Here is an 18,145-nt window from a genome sequence, read left to right on the forward strand (position 1 = left end):
AAGATTTTAAGGAACAGGCTCTGTGAAAGGTAGAGATGTCAATGCACAAAGTTTAACAGCACAGAACCACTCAATAGCAATGGGTATCACCAAACAAGCATAAATAAAAGCCTGTACTTGCCTTTCACTTTTTACTTTTCTTCATTAACTGGTTAAAGGAAAATATAGAGGCTGAATTTGAATTTTTGTATCAAATGAGTGCACTTTTCCTTTTTGTGGTTGGCTTTTTTGTTTGTTTTGTTGAGGTCTGTTTGTTTGTTTGGGGGAGGGTGGGGTTTTTGTTGTTGGGTTTTCTTTTTCCACATTTGCTTAACCTTGTTAAATCCATTCTTACACTTACTAGGGCATGACATTGTTTACACAAGACTAAGTGCAAAACCCTGACCTCTGTATTTTCATCATGACCTCTGAGAATAGAGCCCACTCACCCTACCCGAGTTCTTACAACTTTAATTATGTTCGACAAGGTTGCTGTGCTTTAAAGGTATCATTTACCAAGATGAAGAAAGCTGTTCATTTTTATTCTCCTTAATCACTTCCATTTTGCTTAATTTATATACTCTGGCTTTTGCAATCAGAATTGCAATCTGACTGTATAACTTCAGCTGCTGCTGCACAGCTTCTTACAGTAGTATACAACCCTATAAAAATCCACAACATTTAGCTTTTATCTGATGTAAACTGAAGAAAACTGAAGGTGCATACAGTCAAGGACAAGTCCTGCCTGTGTCTCATTGCTCACAATTTTGACATCATGAATCAGGCTGATATCTCTGAAAGTAATTCCAGCCTTTCTGTGTAACTTCCCTGTCACTGCAATACACATTTTCTTACCACACCGTTGAACTTAAATTTTCCAGACTATGTTACGTCAGAGAACTCAGTGAAAAGCCAAGTTACCAACGGAACTTCAGAATTGTCTAGATGTATGGCTTAAACACACCAAGTGAGATTTATTGGGGTTTTATCTCAGCAAGTTCTTCAAATTATTTAATGACATAAGGAAATCTACAAAAAATGCATTAAATGTTGAAAGCTGCAATAGTTTAAATCCATTATCATTTAGTTTAGCATTATCACTTAGCTCAAAACCATTACCCGTTCGCTTTGCATTTAGAAGATGAACAGCCTAAATAAAAGTTGTATTAGGTTGAGTTTATTTAATGGGATTTCTAAATTGAAATTAGACATATGTAGCTTTAACTTTATGGCAAACTGCACGATCTTCACCTTTTCTTTCATCTATCACAAGCTACTTGCTCAGCAGACATAAATAGATAGAAAACAAGAGTTTCTTTGTTTGCGTACATTAACTTAAAGCTGTAAAACTCATTCAGCCAAAGTTTCACCTTTAAACCTTAACCTGACTTGTAACAACATTTGTAGCCTCTAAAATTACACTGCATGCACCCAGACGGAGTTAATCACCCTTCACTTTTGATGCGTAGAATAATGATCTACCACTTAAACTTGAGCCCTTAAAAGCCTGAAGAAAAATCTGTACATATCTCTGTCTTAAATCAGCAGGGAAATAACCAAATTCTACCTAGCATTGCCCAGTTGGGAATGAAAACAAAACAGGGCATCCAACTTGCAGCTCAAAGTTGAAAATAAGTGTATTTAAAGTCTCCTCAGAGATGGAATTCATGCTTCCCAGCACATGCTATTGATCAGACACCTGGTGTTTCTAGGCGGAGGGGGGAACCCAACAGCAAAAAAACCCGCCAACCCCCAAAAAACAGTCACATAGTAAAGTCTGGCTTTATTTCTTCTGTAATTTAAAACTTTGGGGGGCAGGGGGGTGTGACAAAAAAAGTTAAGTAGAGGACAGGAAATACCATATTCTAAAAACTGATAGGTTTGCAATAATTTGAAATGGCTAGCAGCATTCGAGTGACATGTGCTAACACTGGTTAGAACATACGACTGCCCCTTTCAAATACTGTGCTACTCGAAACCAGAATGTATTCATTTTCAAACCTGAGCAACAGTAACGGTCGACTATTTCTGCTATTAAAGAAAGAAATAAACAAAATCAGAACTATGCAAACAAATCCTTTTACTTCTCTCAAAATCCCAGCTAAATTGGACTTGATGATCCTTGGGGTCTCTTCCAACCTTAGTTATACTGTGATACTGTAAATACCATGGGGGAGGGAAGGCATACAACACGGGGGAGGGGAAAAAATAATTTTAAAAGTCCTTTGGGAAAGCTATCACACTGGCAAACAACATTAAAGCAGATAAAAATGAGAAGCTAAAACAAACCCAGTTTGGGTGCAGAGGAAGCATGACTGACTACCACAAGAAAAACACTAACAGCACCAACAAGAAGCAATAAATCCAGCCTTGCAAAACAGTAATAGATCCTAAATTGTAGAATTTGATTAGTCTTGAAGTTTTGCTCACTTAAAGATTAGAAGTGGCATTATCAGTCATATCTTCCCCACCCCCCCCCCCACCCCCTTAAGCTTTTCTATGTAATACCATGTAGTGGAAATGTGACACACAACTGGAGCCTTTGAAGGGAAAGACGAAAAGTGAAATCAGTAATTAAACTGACTTTAAGGGGCTGAGGATTCATCCAGGTTTTGTTTTTCTTCCTCAGGTCACACAAGGAATGAGCTGATGTTTCTTTTTCATTTATGCTAATAAAGAACAGGTAGCTATTTTTATTCTTTCTTGCCCTTTTTTTATTTTTTAATATCCTGATTTTAAAACAAGTTTTAACAAGTACGTTACCCTGCACACATAATGCGTTGGGTGGAGTAAAAGCCCTCAGAAATAGTGCACAGAGCCAATAATGGACTTGTCGCCAACACCCTGTGATTTCACGACTGCTAGAACAAAAGCAAATGTCATGCTCAGTTCATTGAAAAGAAAAGGATTTATTAACTTGAAGTGGCTTTCTACTTGACCTGTGTAAGGTGAATAAAACCAAATTTCATTTTATGAGATTACAAACAATCAGCCAGAAGCCTACAGGAATTGTGATGAAATGATCAAGTTAAATGACTACATTTTAATTATTACTGGACTGTAGGTCATCATGAATTTCTAGCTGTGATGATCCTTCCCCCAATAAGGTAACAGGTTCTAAAAAGAACAATTTTCAATTTGCAAAATTTTACATTAGCTAACTGATGTACAACATACTGTAGACTCCTGTCAAAGACAGAAATATCAATCCTGAAGACACAACAACCTGAATGCAGACATAGAGCCACTCTTTCTGGAATAATAACAATTGACTTAATTGACACTCAAATAGTAATTTCCTTTCCCCCCCAAAAAATAACTATAGTTAACAGTCAAAATCATATGTCCACAGTATCAATAATCCTTATAGTTGGGGGGGGGGGGGGGGGGGAGGGGGGGGAGGGGGGAGGGGGGGAAGAGAGACAATAAAGACTCAACACAAAACAAAAGCTATCTGTGCAAATAACAATACCTCCTTCTGGTCACAACATTAAGGCACTAGGTCAACCCAAATCTAACCAACTTTTTAACCCAACTGTCCCAGCAAAGGAAGGGACAAAAAAACACCCATTTGCTATGGAGTATCGGGCAAGCGAATGGGGACACCACGTAAACGCACGGATGAGAAAGAAGCAATTGTAGTAACTTGAAGGAGGCTTACTTCCTTGCTTTCTGCTGGACCAAACAACCCCAGCAGTAACAATTTCTTTTTTCTTTTAAATAATGAAAACAAGAAGAACATCAGACAAGTGGCAAAACTGGCGATCCGGAAGCCAGCAACATTGTGAACAGGTTTTCCGCAATGCAGTTTAGAGAACCTCAGCCTCTAGCTGGTAGAGATTAGAGATGAATTCTATTTGCAGCAATAAGCCCCAGAGGGCCAGTATCTTATTCTAGAAGGGCTGAGCTCCTTTTCATTTTCTACCCCTATGAAGTTGATGCAGAAAGGTCAACCAGTTTAAGCAAAATTAAAAAAAGAAGCCATTTGAACAAACTTCGCTGGGTTCTCTATTCCCTCCACTACAACTTGGAAGTAAATAGAAGTGTATTTTTTATCAGCACTATAATCCTCCTACAGAATGACAGCCATTGAACACTTTGAACATTACTCTCGATATGATACCCAGCTACATTACTATTCAAGCTCTGTAACTGCCAGAATTGAGCTTGAGCAAATTTAAAGTACTCTGCATGTCTCTAATTTTGATTCACTTTACAGGTTTCAGTATTTTGCTTTCACTATAGGCAACACAGATTAACAACACCACAGATTTCATGAGTGAAAGGGAAAACAGAAATAATTATTTTCTGAAGTTTTCTAAGAAGCAAAGTACTCAGCAGCAGCAAAATTCCATCCTGGACACTCCTTCAAGGCTATAATTGCTGCATGCACATTTTAAAAGTCATAAAACGTTCTGAGGAACGACTGTACAAGAGTCAATTTCTTAAGTCTCTGAACTTCTTGTAACAAAAGGGAAGACTTTCTTCCACCTTCTGCACTGAAGAGGTAAATAGCAACAATGGCTTCTTTCTGCTTTGCATCTAGTTTTCAATTATTCCCTTTAATTTTTAAGAGCTGTATAACCTAAGCAAGAAGTCTCATTAATCACTACTGAATGATTTAACCCAGCCATTCACTTTAAGATGCCGCTCAGTCCTAGAGATATGCTAATTCCTTCTAAGCTTTACCTCCTTTTACAGCTGAAGCCATAATTTTCTACAATGGTGGAGACAGGATTTTACTCCTTGCTTGTGGCCTCCTGCCAATCGCATTTATGCCCGAGCAGCAGCACAGTCCAAGTGCCACTCCACAGTTACATCAGACACTTTTCATTAAATCTGTTTGTTATATACATCCTCTTTCCTGCATTCAGCTGCTGCAGCATCATAACCCCACACTCTGCCCTTTCCAGTGACAACACCTGGTTTGGTCAGCAGTATGTAAAATGATGTTACTATCCTTACCTTGTTTTCTTTTCTCCATGCTTCTTCACACTACTTTCTTTCCCACCTTCCTTTATCACCTCCTACCATTAAATACTTTGATTATGAAGTGTTTGTCAAGTTCTGTACCTAAGGTACCAGCTATATTCTAAAACCAGAAAGTTGTACTGAGAGAGTTGCTGGGGGGGGGGGGGGGAAGGGAGGGGAAGCATTTGGAATGTGCAAATCCCATTTCTGAACATGTTTAGCATCCAAGAGATCTCCCAGTACAAAGCCAGAGAAGGTACCAAGTTTAACATCAAGGGCCAAAAGTTTTCACAGAATTAAAAAAAAACCAAAACAACAAATCAAACACCAAACCACCACACACACCAACCACCAAAACCAAACCAAACCAACAAAAAACCCCACAAACCCACACCTGACCCTGATAGCTTTTGGCTAACAATAGTAAAATGCAAAAGTAACAAGCGCTACAAAAGTAAAAAGCCTAAAAGAACCCATACTCAAACACACTTTTGATTGGCCTCTCTTCCTTCTCAGAGCTCTAGATGCACCTGCAACTTCAAAGTTAACTGGCCCTTAAAAGAAACGTTCACTACAACCTCAACTCTCTGATGAGCTAAGTAGGCACAAAGATCCATAAACATACCTAATTTGAAGATCCAAATCAAACACTTTACACAATTTAAACACTAGAATCAGGAGTTTCAAAAGACACCACTGATTTCACAGTTAGGTTGTAAGCTCCCAACTTCAACAACTCACAACATCCTGATTACAACTATCAAGTTCTAGTGTTTACCAAAAGTCAAGCACCATCTGGTCACTATCAAAATCTCATTTATTTCCCCCTTTACCTACTTAAAAAAACAACCAAGCAAGTTCACTAGTTCATCCCATACACATCTTTAGGCCTCTGTTATATCCATGGCCATATATTATATCCTAATTTCCAAAATGAGAAACTGTTAATGTCTATTATGCCACTGCAGAAAAAAAAAATAATAGTAAAATTAAGGTCTTCTATACATGAATTTAAAATGATGAACTGCTTTAGAAGTCTTATCTTCAATGTAAAGGCAGTTAAGCAATTAGAGAAGCAGCAATATAACTAACCAAGAACATAAAATAAATATCTTGCCTCAGGATATGCACATCTCAGAATGCACAAAAATGCTAGCCAAGCAAGTTTTAATAGAATACTAGCATGAGACAGTTTAAGAGTACTAAAGACATCACAATTCTCATTTATATGCAAGACAGTTAAAGAAGCAGAAGACAAAGACTACAAAACTGAGTAACATCGAAAGTAAACGGACTATGCAGCTCTCTCACATGGGTGTTATGGATGACTTCAGATTCCATTGGTGGAAAACCAACCTTAGCTGTACTCTGCACTGCACATCTGAGAAGATAGGTTGTACAACTACCAATTCATTATGCAAGATGATGAAAATAAAATATTACATTTAAGATTTTTAAGTGCAGAGCTCAGCACAGACTTGTCAGCTTTAGAGATCTTTAATCCACAATAAAGGATGTTCATATTATTTTAATCATTCACTATGTTAGCATTAGACTTAAGCTAATACAACACCATATTGAGCAAATGCTTGCCAACAGAAAAGGGCAGATTGAATAATTTTGCATGTCTGACTACGCATTTCTTCTGCAGTAGTGCAGTTGTTGAAAACAATTTCAGTGCCATTGCATACAAGTAGTATACTAAGTTATATATATAAAATATATAGTAAGTTATGTTTAAATAGAATAGAATAGACCAGGTTGGAAGAGACCTTCAACATCATTGCGTCCAACCCATCAACCAATCCAAGCCACCTAAACAACTAAACCATGGCACCAAGCACCCCATCAAGTCTCCCATTTCTTTACAGTGATTTATTTAAATATAAAACAAAAATGAACATCTAACATAGCAAGGAAAGCCCTGTGGCCCTCTAAAGATGTAAAGTCTGATGGCAGAAAACAAGGGACTGCATTGTGGAATTTACCTCTACCTCCAGGAGAGGTTCTTTCCTCTTGTGTAGATATGGAACCCCGATGTTCGTCACAGAACTGCTTTGAAAGCCAAGTCAACAAATCTCCAGCAACATACTACTTTGTGAAAGTACACAGAATGCTTATATTAGCATATATATGTATGTAGAAGGTAAATACCTAAGATGTCTTTATAAGAAAAATGATGTTCTTATGCACTAGCTGTGCAGTTTGTTTATATATATGTGCACAGATAAAGAACAGTAAACAAGTGGCAGGTGGCATTAAAATTTGCTACTACCAAAATTCATGTATTGAGTAAGCTTGAGGACCTCAAATGCAGTTTTCACAGAGATGCAAAACTGCCTTTTTTTTTTGTAACACCTTTATCCTTTATTTAGACCTACAAGTGCATTCTCTGCTGGTTAATGGTAGCTCCTCCTTCCTAACTTCCCAAGTTTCTGTTTCTGATGAACACAATTAACTACTTTCCATTCTAAAAAGTGAAGGGAAAATGTTTTCTGTTCCCCTTCTCAGCACAGTTGCACCCTTTTGTAAAACCATCTAAAGGATGTACCATTCAATAAATGATTCTGTCCTCAAAGGAGAAAAAACTCCTCCCGTTAACTGCAGCTGCTGAGATGAAAAGGTGGATCTAAATTAGACTGGCCTGCCATCCTTCACCTTGCGTCTATTTTTTCCCCACTTTGCTTTAATCTGTCATACACACACATTAGTCTTGTTCAGAAACTTTCCTAAGCATCAGAACAAGAGGGACGTTAAAATACCTACACATTTCATAACCCTAGAATAGTTCTCGGTATGTGACAGAATTTAACTTCTTGAGTCACTCATGTACTCCTTCACTTTCCCACTAAAAATGTTTGCTTTATTTATTTTCAAACAACATGGAAAGAAACAGAATATACTTTTTCTTTAAGCCTCTACCCATTGTTTTATTAGAAGTACAGGGCATTACTCTTATTACTTATACTTGAAATGAATACTCTCTGATAATTAAATGAGAATAAATATTTGTCTGCCTCTCCCTCTGGCTGACTTGGTGCTTTTTAACACCAATTAAAACGTTTCTAGCCCAAGAAGCTGCATACCTCTTAAAAAATGTTCCAGAACTACCTTTCCTAGTTTTCATAGGTAAATCTAGGAAAATGCATAGTTTTTCCAATGAAATCATTGTGTCAACTACCAAGGACATTCTGCCATACAAAATTAAATGCATTACTAGTTTATTTCAGAAAAGCTTACCATCATCTTCAGGCAAAGGTAACCTCCAGTGCTTGGCCTAAGTCTTTCAGTATCATGATTAACTCAGCTCTTTAAAAAACAAAATTAAAACAAAACAAAACCAAACCCTGCACAGAATTCTGTTATTCAGCTGACTGTAAACTGAAGTCGTTATCAGCTTTGCAACTACTCCTTTTTTTCACCTGTTGAGATTTCCCATAGAAGTCTCAACTGTGAGTTCAACATAACTGGCTGCCATCTGTGTCCCATGCCTGCAGAGCAAAACATTTGTTCCCATAAGGTATTTTCTACCTTCCCACAAAAAGCCCTTCTACCCTCACCGCTTTAGTGCCGATTTATGGCTGACGCAGTAACTCGCCAAAAGTCACCAATTTATGTGTGAAACACGGTATCATAGTCCAACAGCAGTATCAGCATCTACACAGGTAATTCTAACGAAGGTATGAAGAGAAGGTACAAACTAGTACATCATCTGCCCTTAAAAGCACCTGTAACTTTCAAGATACTTGAGAAGAACATTTTTTATAGCTGTATTCTCACCTTGTGGTCAAGCTTCTAGTCAGTAATGGGAAAGTATTTTCTCTGTTTACACAATTTATTGGACTTCAAATACAGCTCAGCTGCTACTTCAGTTATTTCACTATTTACTTTACAATTTTATGAAGAGGCACTCAGATGAAAAGGGAGGTTATTGCCATAAAAACAGATTATATAGCAGAATACACAAATAAAATGTGTCAGGACCTCAGCATATAAAATTCGTAAGTGTCCTTTAGTTTGCTTGGGAAGAGGAAGGTTCCTACAAACTTCCTGACTGCAAAATAAACCTAAAACATGACCAACTATTTACCAAAAAAACCCACCACACACAAAAAACCCTCCAACAACACAAACCCCAAACAAATCAAACCCAACCAACAAACAAAATCATTACTAAGCATTCAAGCAGCGTGTGGGGGGTGGCACACCAAACAAGATTTTGCAACAATAACTGAGACAATGTTGATTTCACTAAGAAAAATAAATATTTAAGAAGAAACAACAAGAGCTACCAAGACACCAAGCCAAGTGACCGTTATTCACACAACACACTGAACAATGAAAAAATAATGAACTGTAGAAGCTGAGCAAGTGACTGGACATGCTAGCCCCAACATATTATTAAACTAATTAGACAACGCTATCCCTTAATGAGACATAATATTACACTCACTTAGGATTGTGAAACAGAACTTTCGCAAAGAACTGGAAGAGTTAAGTGCCAAACCAAAACAAATATTATTGGAGAGTGGGAACAGGTTCTCAGACTGTTAAGTACAGCTGATTTCTCAGTCTTGAATGTCTAAATATTTTCCCTCTACTTCAGAGAAAAACAAGATAGGTTTTGATCCCCCGCTGAACTGCTTTGGCTATCACTTCCGAAGCATTTTGTACTACAGCATCATTTGACGTGAACATCAACCCGAATGGCAGTTGTAGCCAGGAGGGGGTTGGTCTCTTCTCCCAGGCAACCAGCACCAGAACAAGAGGACACAGTCTCAAGCTGTGCCAGGGGAAGTTTAGGCTTGAGGTGAGGAGAAAGTTCTTCACAGAGAGAGCTGCTAGCCATTGGGATGTGCTGCCCAGGGAGGTGGTGGAGTCACCATCCCTGGAGGTGTTCAAGAGGGGACTGGACGTGGCACTTGGTGCCATGGTTTAGTAGCCATGAGGTGTTGGGTGTCAGGTTGGACTTAGTGTTTTTGAGGTCTTTTCCAACCTTATTGATTCTATGATTCTATCACATATTGACATTTAATATTAAACAGCACTGCTAATTATCTTTGTAGATCCAGTCAGGACCTTTAGCCTGTAGGCTTTGGCCAGGAGATTCAGGAGTATGGTTGCACACAAATTCGTGGGTTTTGATAAAAATCTTGTGGACAGTACATAGTAATTCTCAAAAATTTAGTACCTTGAACATTACATGTGATCCCTGCTCATGAAGATATTGTTGACTGGGCACAATTCTTGCTTCAGTGTCACACAGTCCCATAGCAAACACTTGACAAACGATACAGACTGCAGTGAGCAAAAGTCAGCTTGCGTGTTCTTGCATTTTAAACACGTATCCAAGTTCAATGCTAAACCATACGAAAAGTGTCACTTTCTAGTGGAAAGGTAACAAAAACCACATTAATGCAAACTGCAAAAATAAAAAAATCTCACAGGTTTGACCTCCACAGATACTATCAGCACTAGCAAGAATAGGTTCTGAATCAGATACAAAACTGCTTAGAAAATATTCCCTCACAACTACTGAATAATGAATTTCATAACATACAGTAGTGTCTTCTCTAGACTCAAGTCCTCAAACAACACGAGCATGGCCAGCTTCTTCAACTGTAAGCAGCTGATTCAATGTTCTTTAAACATCCCTGTAGTAAACTTCCTTATGACAGCGTGTAGTACAGAAAGGACAGGTCAAAACCACCTGGATTTTATGTTTTCTTACTTGCTTTATAACTTAAGCATTTAGACATTTGTAACCCTTTGAATTACTGTCTTGTGGGACATTTTGGGTTGGTTTATGTTTGAGGGTTTGTTGTCTTTTTTTTTGGGGGGGGGGGTTGGGAGGGTGGCTTGCTGATGTTGTTGGGGGGGGTTGGTTTTGGTGGTTTGGAATTTTTTTTTTGTTTGTTATTTAATATTTCTTATTACTTTTAGATAATGTGGAAGAAGAGCAGAAACATTTCCTGAAATACTCTACCACTTCACAAAGGGAAGTACAAGCTTATGAGACAATCTGTATCAAAGCAAAGACTGATTTATTTACTCCAATAGGTAGGCTAGCCAACTGGAAAGGACCTTTGGGATATTCCATGGACACCCTTAAACTATTAACCATCAGAAGCTAATTCTTCCATGAATGAATACAAGAGACAATTTTGCCCTCCACTGGTTAGAACTATCACTGGAAACCATGCCTGCCTTGCTGCTGTCAGAGCTGCCTATTTTATACAGCATGAATAGCCCTCTTGAGCAAGTGTACCAATCCCATTTGAAGTTCAGCATACAAGGGTATCACAGACAGAGGAAAAACACAATGAGCAGGTGGGAATCAGCTATGCAATCAAATACCTCTTAGAGATATAAAGATTTCTGTGGAGTGATCAGAGAAATCAAACATAATATATTGGGTCTTGAGAATTGCTAGAGCAGTGAACGCATGGAAAATCAGAACCCTGACATTCCTAGTTATTCCTGGCAAAAACATTGTACAGGTAACTCTTCAGATAAATGAAAGCTTTTCCTTTCCAAACATAAATTTTATGCTACTGTTTGGTGGGAAGGGGGGTGGAGAGTTGAACACTCTATGGATTATGAAGTAAGGACTGCCTCAAAATAGAGGAAAAAAGGGAAGAATGCAGGTAAATATTCATGAAAACAATGACACCAGAGAAGTGCCCCTTAAAGCAATTTTTATTCTTATCTTTATGCAAAGAAAGCATTGAAATTAAAATGGGAAAATAACAGAGGACAGCTGCTATATCCCAGTGTTCAAAAATATTTAAATTTACTAACCACAGGCTCAGATGAAAGAAGGTACCTCACAATAGTGAAGGGAGGCAATGCTAGAGTAAGAAAAACAGGGGTTTAAAATTCTAAGTGCTATACCAATTACTGTTTTAACAAACACTAACTCATTTTCTATTATTAAAATTTTCCTTCTCCCCATCCACCAATTATTTCCCACCTCTTAGAAGTTTCTACCATCCAATTTATAGTGTGGCCACACTCATTGATTCAGGATTGGTTTTGAGAGAAGGGGAAAGCTTCTGTGTGAAAGAGAGGAAAGGATCAATCAACTTGAAAGCAGATCAGCTGTCAGGAGATCTCAAAGGATTTCACTGTGGAAACTGCTGTAGATGACTCCTATGCTTCCCTCTGCACTGCAGCCATCTGCCCTCAAACTTCATCCTGCCAAAGGTTTCTGGCATCACCATTGTCCTGGGCTGACTATTGATCACACTCTAGCTGAGGGGAAAAAGAAACCCCGCTGGTGAGGGAGTTGGAACAAAGTTAGCCTCTGGTGTTTGTCTCCATCTTTGGTACTGACTTTGCCATAAAAATTCATAGTTATTTTTCTTTTTTTCCTTCCAACAACTCAGCTGGAGTCAATGTTATTAAAGACAACACCCTCATCCTGAGGGAGAGAACAAAAACAAAACACACAACAAAAACAAAACCTAAAATCCTTACAGCCATACTGCCACATGGTTTCAGATTGGTGAAAAGGCCCATTGCAACTATTTCTTCCATCAGATACAGTAGGCAACAAAGAGAAAAGCAAAGTAAAGATGGCATGACTGACAGTCAAAAGTGAGCAGGGTTAGAGTTACTCTTTCAAAAGAGAGAGATGAAAAGCTTTCCGTATTCAAAGCCACAAGAAGCAAACCTAATACCCAACAGCAAAAATATAAAAGCTAGTTTTATGACATAATCTAGAAACAGACATAAGTTATTGCATTTGGTGACATAATTAAGACTTAAAGCTTCAGGCAGTGTACTTAAGTCTTTCAAAAACTTCATTCATTCACTTACTGACCAGGTGTCTCATGCTACCATAACTTTAATGACTCAACAGGGTCCTCAACAAACTTATAAAAAGCAATTAAGGTAGAAAAGTAAGTGCCGAAACAAACCTTAACACAAGGGGGTTTTGCATTTACTCATGGCTTCATGCATGACAAAGTGTTGTCGAGAATGGGAAAGAATACAGCAGGATAACAAATTCAGCCTCCTGAGCGCAACAGGAAGCACATGCTGAAGCAAAAAAAACAAACCCCATACACCTTCACGACGACCTCGGTCCACGTGAATAGCCTGGCAGCATCCGGGCAGAGTACGCCAAGCAGAGGGATGCGCACCCACTCCGCAGTCGTTACTCTATCCCTTTATCACATTCCTCGACACCACGGGTTGATAGGGTGCTTATACGGAGTAAAATCTGCTGTCAACAATACCCTATTAGTATGGTCCTATCTTTAATCTGCAGACACGATAAGATGCCCCAACATGCATAAACCCCGCGCAAACAGTGGCTAATGACCATTAATCCCCTCCTATCTCCTCAGCGATCTCTCCCGCTCCCATTTATCACGCCGGCGCTTCACTTCACACACGTGGGTAAACTTTAACCACGAAGGTGAAGCAAAACCGGTCCCCAAGCCCCGCCACAACGGCCGCGCTCCCCATCCGGGGAGGGTGGACGGGTTTAAACCCCTCATCCAAGGGCCCGCGACCCGGTCCGCCCCAGCGGCTGAGGCGGTGAAATGACCGCTAAGGGACAAGCCGTGGGAGGTGCGTATTACCCGCGGGCAGCCCCAGCCGAGCGGAAGGCGCAGCCCACCTCCCGCAGAAGGATGCGGTCGCTTTCCGCCGTCCCCTCACCGCCGGGCTCATCACCAGCCGCGGTTACATCAAACGACCCTTAGGAGATGCCGGTGGGGGGAGGGGATGCTGTGGCCCCGGGGCCGCAGCCGGCGCCGCGCACACCGCACCCCAGTCCCCACACCCAGCCCCGGGCCGCCCCCGACTGCGGAGCGGCCACGGCTGCCGGCAGCTCCAGACACCGCACCCGGAGCGAAGGCGGTCTGAACGCCCGCCGGGTGCAAATCAAGCTCAGTTTCCGAGGAAAGGAGGGGGAGGGAAGCGTAGAGAGGCCAGCTAAAGCAACTGCCCCCCTCCCCGCCAAACGAGGGAGGGCGCCGAGAGCGCAGCCACCGCAGCGACCTTTTATCTGACTCGCTTACGCGTGGTGGTTACCTGAGGTGAGACATATGAATCCAAAGAGGTAAAAGTGAGCAAACTCCGCGATCATTGTCCTCGCGTGGCGCCTGCAAGCAGTCTCATGCCAGAAGAGCGGGGGGTGAAACGAAGAGCCCCCAGTTGTAATTCCACAGAAGCTTAACGTAAACGAGGTCTTCTAATCCCGCCGGCCTCCCAGGGCGAGCCCCCTCCGGGGAGGGCGCTGTCAGATCCGCGGGGCTCCAGCAGCACGCCAGCTCCGGCTGGCCTCCTCTCTCCCGACCCGGGCTTTTCTAAAGCGGCGCCTTGACACTTCCCAGGACCATCCAAAGCGTTAGAAGAAAACAAAAGATCCTCGAGTTCCCGCAGCCGACGCCCGCAGTCTCCCGATCACAAGTTGCTGCTCCGGCCCCAGACTTTGCTTCGGCGCCCGGCACGCGCCAGTAACGGACCGCAGCCGGGACGGGGTACGGACCGGCCACCGCTGCCCTCCGCGAAGGCGAGAGGAGGGCAGGGAAGCGCTTTCAGCAAAGTGCCCCGACAACTCACTGGGCAGCCGGCGCAGGAGAAGGGCGGGCGGCGGCACGGGGCGAACGGTGGGCAAAGCGCGGCGGCGGAGCGGCAGCAGCCTCGGCTCCCATGACGGGGGAAGGAGTCTGGCGCGTCGGCTACCGCTGCGGAGCCCGGCCGCAGTCAAGCGGGGCGGCGGACGGGGGAGACCTGGCGGCAGCCCCTCACCCGGTCCAGCATCGCCGCCGCCCTCTGCACGCGGAAATCCCAAACTCGTCCCCTCCCCAGCCCCGGAGGAAGGCACAAGAGAGACGAAGGAAGAAAGAAAGGGGAGGGAGAGAGAGAGGGAGGGAGAGCAAAACTTCCCCGGGCCAACGCCCCCAGCCAGCCAGCCACCCACCCACCCCACCCGCCCGCCCTCGGTGCAGGAGGAGGAGGAGGAGAAGGAGAAGGAGGAGCGGCTCCTCGCCTTCCCCAGCGGTCGGGGCAGGGGTGCACGAGTCAGGCGGGGCCAAGGCCGCCGCGCCTGAACTTTCTGGTGTCAGGTCGAGCCGCTCGCGGTGCCGTGGGTTTCCCCTTCCCCTTCGCTGCCGCCGCGGCAGGTTTGGTGCCTCCTTAGGACACCTTAAAGGAGCAGCACCAACACGACCCCCTCAAGCCCGGCGCAGCCCGCCCCGCCCAGCGCGCAGCTGGCGCCGCCTCCCACCCCCTCCTCCCGCCGCGAAGGTAACGCGTGGGACGGCTCCCGCCCCCGCCGTTCCTCAGCCGCCGCGGACTGCGCCCCAGGGCACAGCGTTGCCACCCCTCCGGCTCCGGTCTCAGCCCGGGGCAGGGGAAAGAGAGCCCAGTCTGAGACGGAGGTAGCATCAGTCACAACACAAGTTGAAATTCTCCGTAAAAACAAGCGAACAAACAAACAAAAAAAGCCAGCTTGTGTCTCTGGAACCCCAGGCCCCAGATGGAAAATCGCATGAATGGTGGCGAGCCCTCCCTGGAAGCACGGGAGCCCTTGGCTCACCGTTACCGGGCAATTCCGTGCCATCAGACACCCGCTCCCCGCTGCACAACCAGCACCCACCAACAGCAGGTAGGGCTGCAGCCCACCTTTCCCCTCAAAGTTTGCCTACTTTCCTTTCCTCTGCTGCAATGATCAATGACACGTGTGGACAGGTACAACACTGTCTGGCACTCCCAGTGAAAGCAGAGGCTGGTCTGCCCTATGGTTTCTAGTGCCTGTGGCCTGGCCATGTGCCAGACATGGACCAACCTCTGGGACAGGCATCCTCAGATCCTTGCTCCTGGAGCTGGGCACACACATGGACACAGCCACCATTAGCCAAACTGCACTCATGCTGGCATGCCACTGTTTGCCCTATTTTGCATCCCTCAGGGTGATGTAGATCAAAATCTAGGAAGCCCAACAATGGAAGGGTCCTGCAGGTTGCATTGAATATATTTGAGTTCACTTTTATGCAAACTCTGTAAAGACAGATTTTCTATAATATAAAGCAAAACTCAATAGTGCCAGAGAAGAAAGTTCCTAGTTGTACATATGCAGTGTATTATATATTGCTGACAAACAAACTAGCAAGATTTTCTCCTAAACCTGATGAAAATAGACCAAACACCTAACAGTCAGAAAAATAATCTAGCGTTTTAACACCAATCAGACATTGATTCTCAGAGAGAAAAATAAATTAGTGTCCTCTTTTTAAACATAGTTACAAAACAATCATCATAATGAAATCAGTAACAGTGAAAACTTTTAGATATGGCGGAATTGTTTCAAGTTGTACCTAGCAAACATTTTCTCTCTGATCAGTGATCTCGTGCCATAGTTCTGAACTTTATGACAGAAAAATGTATTAGCACCTCCAAAATTGAAACACACTGCAAAAACAGTGAAGAGGTCCTACAAAATCCTTGAACACTAGTGAAAAGTTTGAGATTTCAATAAATTAGGTTTGAGGTTGTTATTTTTTAATTAAATAAGCAGTCACATGCAGAGCAGAAAATGAGCCTCAGGAATTCATAGAATCATAGAATTGTTAGGGTTGGAAGGGTCCTTAAGGATCATCCAGTTCCAACCCCCCTGCCATGGGCAGGGACAGTTCATTTACTTCACCTTCCTGTTCCCAAATTGGGTCAAATACAAGCAGATTCCCACAAGCAAGTATTTTTTAATGCCACCATTATGCATTTCTAATGAATTTCATATTCTCTTTGGGTATCCTGTTCTAGTTACTAGGTAGCCAGATAATTTATTATTTTTTTTTGATGCCTAGATTAAATAATCCCCAGGAAGAAATGGAAATACATCATCACCACTGATAACAAATTGAAGACATGTTTAATTCATTCTGTAGTGCCAATACCTGACAGACTTATGTTGTATCAAATAACACATTTTAATGGATTGATGGCATTAAAAAAAAGCAAAACCACACATCTACTAGGAGACTTCCACAAGGAATAAATTGGCTTACATATTCTGTGAATGCACATACACATACATACTTTATATGTACATGCATTTGTTTACTTGTAAAGTGTAAAATTCTTTTACCTGGTAAATGGCAACAAGTGTGCATGATGCAGACAAAAGGTAAATAAAAAAAAATAGCTAATTCCAGAGTGTGTTCTGCCCTCAAGATACATCTGTTTTCTGTGCATCAGTGAAACTGCAGGGTTTTGCTTAGGTCATTAAGAAAGAAAGAAAAAGCAAAAAGCCAGTAAAAACCTATGCTGATGATGCTAATTTCACATTTCAGGTACAAAGATATACTAAATACAGCAGTGGATGAAAGCTCTGAAGCTTGAATAACCTTACCATATGATCATGAGGTGAGCATAAGTAGAACAGTTCAAAGCTTTTGTGCCACAGACACCCCATCTTTAACAGGAATCTAACATTGTTTCTATCAGTGTAAAGAAATCCTTATCCTTTGAGAAGTACAGATTCATTCTGCTTCAGGTACCTATGCTGAAAGTATACTAAGGCTTCAAAGACCTGTTCAATTCGTACTGTCTCAGGTACTTCATAACACCATGCTTAGCTGTCAGTGTTTTCTTACTTCAGAAAAATTACTCAGAGTGGATATACACTGCTGTAATTGTCTTTAAAAAGTATTTTTAGTTCATTTAAATTGTAATAATATAGAACAGCTGCATGGCTGAGTGAATATCTTCAAATTGTAAGCCTCCAGAAATTCATCAGAATATTTTGTAATTGACATAATCTTTAATTCTGCAGATGTGCATCCAAATTGTGTGCTATTCAAGCATCCTTATTGTCCTTGATACTGAGACATACACATATATTTGAGATACACACACATATCTGTAGCTCAGAGAAAATATTTCCAGCATTTATCTTTTGATTTACATTTTATACACTACTGAATGCAGAATAGTTGAAGAACTGCATTTTTAATCTGGTATTTTTCTTATTCTCAATCTCACCCACTCTCTGCCATTTTTAAGATTTACACAAGTGTAATTGCTGAGAGAGCAGGACTACTCCTATGCACAAAATTGCACGTGCTGCCTGTGTTTGAGGCACAGGACTGGTTGGGAAACCTCCAGGAAAAAAAAGGGTTCTGCAGAATTGATAGTTGTGATTCAGCAGATGGCACTCTTCCCTTGAAGTGACTGAAAT

The 18,145-nt window shown here is 41.8% G+C and overlaps 1 protein-coding gene across 3 annotated transcripts in view; it reads right to left on the bottom strand.

The window, feature by feature from the left end:
• The window catches only part of ROBO1 (roundabout guidance receptor 1), a 532,129-nt gene that overhangs the window by 302,781 nt on the left and 211,203 nt on the right, over nt 1-18,145 (bottom strand). The window contains exon 1 of one of the 3 annotated variants that reach the window (XM_054165777.1): nt 13,996-14,851. The exons of the other annotated variants lie outside the window; for them this stretch is intronic. Within the exon in view, the coding sequence (XP_054021752.1) occupies nt 13,996-14,050 (55 nt within the window). The 5' untranslated portion in view covers nt 14,051-14,851. Of the gene's footprint in view, nt 1-13,995; nt 14,852-18,145 lie in introns of those variants that run through there. 3 annotated transcript variants of the gene reach the window in all.

The sequence above is a fragment of the Dryobates pubescens genome, chromosome 12, assembly GCF_014839835.1.
Source record: "Dryobates pubescens isolate bDryPub1 chromosome 12, bDryPub1.pri, whole genome shotgun sequence".
NCBI classification, from domain to species: Eukaryota; Metazoa; Chordata; class Aves; order Piciformes; family Picidae; genus Dryobates; species Dryobates pubescens.